The sequence below is a fragment of the Micropterus dolomieu genome, unplaced genomic scaffold (genome assembly GCF_021292245.1).
Source record: "Micropterus dolomieu isolate WLL.071019.BEF.003 ecotype Adirondacks unplaced genomic scaffold, ASM2129224v1 contig_11157, whole genome shotgun sequence".
In the NCBI taxonomy this organism is placed as follows: Eukaryota; Metazoa; Chordata; class Actinopteri; order Centrarchiformes; family Centrarchidae; genus Micropterus; species Micropterus dolomieu.
The window spans coordinates 1-6606 of NW_025740143.1; the positions used below are offsets into that span (position 1 = coordinate 1).

Consider the following 6606-nt stretch of genomic DNA (forward strand, 5'->3'; position numbering starts at 1 on the left):
GTAACTCCAGCATCATCTCAGATAGTTGCTGTATATGTTCAGGGACCACCCCTCCAGGAGCTTCAGAGCAAGGGACAGGTGACTGTCACCTGTCTTCTCGTTGGCCCTTCTCTTGATGATTTCTCCACCACCTGGAAAGTAGGTGGGAACAAATATTCTCTTAATGTCCACACGGAGCAACCAGTGAGTCACAGCAATGGGACGGAGTCTTTGCGGAGCTTCCTCAAAGTGTCAGCGGAGGATTGGCATGCATATAAACAAGTGTCTTGTGAGGGGAAGCACAGATGTTCCAACCAGGGCTACCAGGACCATATAAGCAAAAGCAGAGGTAGTGTGAAACATCAGAAGCTCAGCAGTAAAAAGAAAAATCTCCATAATGCTTGTGCTGGTTGTGACTAAATCATGAATTGAAAGGAGCCGTAATATAAACCCTTATTTACTTTTGTCTTCTTTTTGTTTTTCTCAAGACCTGTACCCACCAACAGTGAAAATATTACAACCAACTGCCTCTGAGCTGTCTACCTCAGACGTCCTCACACTTATTTGTCTAGTTTCTGGATTTTTCCCGTCTAACATCATGGTGTACTGGGAGGAGAATGGCCAGAGACTCCCTTCAGCTCGCTACACCAACAGTCCTGCCTGGAAATACACAGAGAGCAGCGCTTATTCAATGAGCAGCAGACTAAACACATCCAAAACTGAGGACAAGGAGTCTACGTATTCTTGTGTTGTCAGACATGAGTCCTCTGAAACGCCGTTTGAAAGCACTATAAAGGATGTTTTTGGTGAGCTGAGAATTAACACTTAGTAACAATGAGGTTCACTGGTGTTCATTGCATCATAGTTAAGATGTCCCGAGCCAATCCTGTGAAGGACAAATTATTTTGTAGCACTGATGAGAGTTGGCTAAATTTGCTAAGCTCCAACTGTAACGGCTCTATTATCTCTCTTTCTCATCAGCAAACATCAGCAAAACATACAGGAAGCAGGTTCTCATGTTTAGCTGGCACTGTTTAGTCGCTGTCTGTACTCAGTCGAAGATTTGTCTTCTCTGTAAGAGATCGCTTCACGTCAATCTCAGGAGTTCCATTCTTTCACTTAAACTAATAATTTAAGCTTTGAAGCAGTGACTTTAGTATTTGGATCAAGTAGTTCATGAAAAAAGAAACTGTGTCAATTTAGAAGGCTACAGTTGTTATTTCAATATATCAGATAAATATTTAATCAACATTGTAAAGTAAACAGAAGTATTGGATCAGACGTGCTATCTTCAGATACACAGTATTAAAGGACTCTGATCAGTATCAGGGTAAAAAAAAACTTCATCTGAACATCTCCACATTGTAGTCTGTTATTCTTCTGAAGTCTCAGTGTTACTTAAGGTTAAGGTTAAGAAGTAAATAGGCATATCACCTTTAGAACATTTGTCTCCTGATTTTTCTTGCTACATGACCTTCCTCAGTACAAATTCATGACGAACTTTAATAACTCTTTTCCCCAGCCACAGTGACCTACAGCCAACCTTCAGCCACCTTGCTCCAGGGCTCTGGTGAACTTGTGTGCCTGGTCTTCGGCTTCAGCCCTGCATCTATTAGCATCACTTGGTTTTCTGGTAACACCAAGGAACTGTTGGACTACAACACTAGTGAACCCATCAGAGGCCCAAATGGAAAGTTCAGCATCCAAAGCCACCTTCGTCTGTCCCATGGCAACTGGTTCCCTGGGGCAGTCCTCACCTGCAGGGTGACACATGAGAACACCACCCAATCCCTGAATATATCTAAACCAGGTGCCGGTTCCTCCGTTCATCCACATCTTTCTTGCATGTTAAAGACTGCACATATTAGGTTAACCACACATTTAAACTCATTTGTGAGACTGTTTGGTAACTTCATGGGTTATTTTCTTAATATTTCTTTGCAGTTCCTATTCCACTTTAACAAAGTCAGTGCAATAGTTAACTGACAAATCTCATTTAAATTCTTTCACAGGGACGTTGGAGGGCTGTCATTTCTTAGATGAGATTATGCATACTGATGTGAACCAAGACACAGATGTGGAAAGCTGGTATATGACTTTCACTTTCCTCTTTTTATTCCTCATCTCTGTCATCTATGGTGTCTTGGCTACTGTGATTAAGGTAAGTAATCCTCCAGTACAATATTTCAACTGTATGACTTTAATATGTCAGTTTGATTGTAACTGTTTTTATGTTGATACAAAACAAATCTGTCACCAGATCCAATATATTGCCTATGTTTTCTCCTTTTAGACTAAATGATGATGACCCCAGGACAGATTAATGAGCCAAATGGGAACATTTGAGGATTTTTGATGGTCTTACTAGGTGTAAACTGTAATTAATGAATTTTTCTTTTTACATTTGTATAATATTTTAGAAATGATTCATACTGTATTAATTTCTTTTTATGTTTCAGTCACTTTGAGATTCAAATACAAGTGTAACAAATATTCTGTCACTGGACTCATTCATGCATTCAGCAAAATACAGATTTCAATTTGGAAAACAAAGATTGTCTCATTAATTACAATAAAACATATGATTGTACATACTGATGTAAAACTGACCTGTACGTATTTAAGGTTTAATGGACGGACTGGAGTGGGATGCTACTATCAGGGGGGAGAGTAAAATGTCGAACCTTGGTTTTCACAGCTTTCAATTTACACGTGGTAACTTACTTTAATTTAGTTACACATTCCGGTTTAATGAAGAGCATGGGTAGTAGTTAAAATGCCTGAAGAATCCCACAGATTGACCTGTACAGCCTCTTTGGATTCACATTCAGCAGTTTGTATATGAGGTGGATCAGACAGGCTCCTGGAAAACAACTGTGAGTTGCATTAATGAGCACGGCTAGTGGGTGACACCACCAATACCATCAAAATCATAAAAATGATTTCAGCTTGAATAATTGCATTAAAAACTGAATTTAAATTGCTCAACTTGAATTTGAATTTATTTAGTTTGAAACTGAATTCCAATAAACTTGAAACTGAATGTGATATTATGAATCTAAACTGAAACTGTATTTGAGCCTCATTAAAATTCAAGTCTTTGTGTGCTTTCACTTTCAGTTCTCTCAATTCAAATTAAGTTCTCTAAATTCAATTTCAATCCACAAGATTCACTTTTAAGGTCACAGGCAGGTCAAGGTCCTTGAGGAAGACCAATCGAGTGCAGATGCACAAAGTGCCTTTTTCAATCAGCACGTTTGTTTTTGACCATTTCCTGTATTCCACACCAGCAGCCTGTTGCCCCGAATATGTTTGTTTTTTTGGCTGAGTGTAAGTTATCTCCTAAAGCCCACACTAGAGGTTAAGTAACTACTAGTTTGTCTGTAACTAAATCAGCTACTAATGTGGGTTGCACCACAATTACTTAACGCACATGTTCTGCAAATAGTTGTATTATTTTTCTCTATACTTTTTAATATTCTTATATAACCTACATTGTCTATTCCATAGTTGTATATTTCTACATTTATTTACGTCAACTGTATGTTTGTCTACGTGTAGCACCTTATCACCAAAACAAATTCCTCGTATGTGTTAAACACTACTTGGAAATAAAGCTCCTTCTGACTCTTATTTTTTGTGTAAGTTAGAGTGTAAGTTAGAGTTATGTTGTAAATTCTCTCCATGGTGCAACTGTTTTTATTTCAGTAATGCTAATAATTAGTATTAATTTATACTTGGCTAATAACTAGGTTTGAACGCACAGCTGGTATAACAGGCTGCTCTGTGTCTGTAAGTTACTGAAGTTACTAACCATTTCACAAAGAGGACCAGTAACATAACAAACCAGGATTCACTTCAAGACTGAAATTAATTGAAACAAAAGCGGAAATTGCGTCGGGGCTCAACAGCTCTCAGTCACAAACAGAGCAACGTCGGCTTCAGTGTAGAGACCTGCACTGGGATCGGGACAACACAAATCGTGCGGGAGCGGCGGTATTAATTCTGCTGGGGGGCGGGAGTGGGCGTTCAGAAAATATACTGCGGGTCCCGGGATATAGCTAGCTAAGAAGATGGGGCCAACAAACCAAGTTGAAAAGAAGATTAAAGCGGGCTTATATAAAACAGTAACAAAGCAAGGCAAGTCTGACATTTGGACAAACTTCTCCATTGTTACTGACAACAATGAAAAAGAACTGGACTTAAGCTGCCACAAATGTGCAAAAGTGTTAATATACAACGGGCACAAATCTCGCACCTCCGGGTTGCAGTGACACACCTGCTCCATTCTTCTGGGCCAAAGTAAGCTCTCATTCAAAGAGAAAGCACTTCTCCCTGTTCATGTTAAACAAGATACTACTGAGAAATGTGTCACACTTTGCTGTAGAGACTGTAGAGCCATATGACTTTGTTGCTGGAAAAAGTTTTTGTTGACATAGCTCAACACAACATAATTGATGTAAAAGATGCTCTGCCTCACCCAACAACTATCCAGACATGTCGAGGAGAAAGCAAAGGCACTGCAGGCATCTGTGGCCATAGAGATAAAGCCCATCATTGAAAGGTATGGATGTGCCATCACAACAGATATATGGACGGAGGATTACCATAAAATGGCATTCATATCCAGCACCATCCATTACACAAATAATGAGTTTTATCACGTTTCGAGGGTGTTGTTTGCAGCTCCCTTTGAAGGTGGTGTGTCAAAAACAGGAGAGAACATCAGGAACCTGCTGTTCCGGAAACTCAGTGGGTTTGGAATAGACACTTGACTAGTTGGCTGTGTTGTGTTTGTCACTGACCGCGGAGCCAACATAGTTGCTGCCATGTGTGGGTACACCAGGCTTAACTGCAATGCGCACATCCTGAACATCACCCTGTACAGCGCATCTGCCCCAGATGTGTTGGCAAAGACACCCGAACTGGCTGAACTGCTGACCAATGCCAAAAAATTGGTCAAATATTTCAAACATTCAGGTCTGCAGAACACCTCAAAGAAATCCCTCAAGCAATCCATCGAGACTCTATGGAATTCAAATTATGATATTCTGGATTCCATACTGCAACAGCACGAGGAGATCTCTACATTACTGGTAACCAATAACCAGTGTGAAAGAATTGCACAGATCAATGCAAACACTTTGAAAACAGTGGTTGCATTCCTCAAGGTATTCAAGGATGCTACTAATGACTACCTTACATGCACTTATTACCGTAATTCCCTGTTTATGGGGTTGACCCATCCTGACTACAAATCGTTCAAAATGAAGCTGCTAGACTTTTAACTGAAACAATGAAAGGACCACACATTACTCCAGTCTTGCATTGGTTACTGGCAAAATACAGAATTGATTTTAAAATTCTATTATTTGTTTTTAAAGCCCTCAATGGCTTAGCTCCACAATACATTACCGATATGCTATGCTGATATTCCATATTCTGCGCCTAGGTCGCTCAGGTCATCTTCACAACAATTCTCTCTTTCTCACACCTTACAACTAAAGGTGACCGGGCCTTTTCTGTTGCTGCCCCCAGGCTTCGGAATAGTCTCCCGTCTAACATCAAGTCCTGCCCTACCATTGAGAACTTCAAATTTAATTTAAAGACCTACCTTTTTCTCTGGCCTTTTCCTGATTCTGTCCCTTATTTTAAATTGTTCTCTTTCACCACTTTAATCTGAAGTTATTCTTGTTTATTTCCTTTTAGCTTCTTTGGATTTCATTTTTACCGAGTACTTCATATTCCTTTTATTGATGTGTATTGGAAGTGTTTTATTGTGTATTTGGATGGACAATGGTATATACTCTTTGTTCCTTTGTTCATTTATACTTGTATTTATGTGCATTGTGTTCTTGGAAAGCACTTTGGGTCAATTTAAATGTGCTATATAAATAAATCTGACTGACTTAAATTAATTAATCTAAATTGTGTATAAATACACAATATTTTAAGCAAATTAACATACTGTACACTCACCAAACACTACAGATCCAAGTCCTCCCCAGCTCTCTCTTCCCTGTGAGGAGGAGTCAATGCAAAACTCAGATGTCTTCCACCTCTACTTATCTGACTGCAGAGAGGATGACAGAACAGTGGACACACAGTTTAACATGATGGACTATAAGACAGGACTGCTGCTTTTAACTGTCTGCTGGGCAGGTGAAAATATTATCTGATCTCGATTTGACATGTTGTTTTAACAGGTGTTGATGGTCACACTCTGACAGAATCTGAACCAGTGGTTAAAAGGCCTGGACAATCCCACAGACTGACCTGTACAACCTTTGGATTCACATTCAGCGACTATGATATGAACTGGGTCGGACTGGAGTGGGTTGCCTGGGTTGAAAATGATAATGACGGGAAATCCTACTGTCAGTCAGTTCAAGGCCGGTTTACCATCTCCAGAGACAACAGCAGGCAGCAGCTGTATCTGCAGATGAACAATCTGAAGACTGAAGATTCTGCTGTTTAGTATTATCCAACGAAGGTTGAAATCAAGGGCAACTGGACTTGGTTGAAGATACTGGAAGACGTTTCGTCCCTCATCCAAAGGACTTCTTCAGTTCTGACTGACTGGCAGGGAAACTCAGCTATTTAACCTCAGTGGGGTCGTTATCCCGG

General features: G+C 39.9%; 1 gene segment (V, D, J or C); it reads left to right on the forward strand.

The window, feature by feature from the left end:
* Positions 1-3: 3 nt before the first annotated feature.
* LOC123965753 lies at positions 4-3092 on the forward strand (the record flags this gene model as incomplete). The annotated part of the segment is given in 5 exon segments: positions 4-328; positions 468-785; positions 1502-1789; positions 1992-2140; positions 2273-3092. Coding segments are annotated over 5 exon segments (1089 nt in total), but the record flags the coding sequence as incomplete, so codon positions are not given.
* Between the last annotated feature and the right edge of the window lie 3514 nt (positions 3093-6606).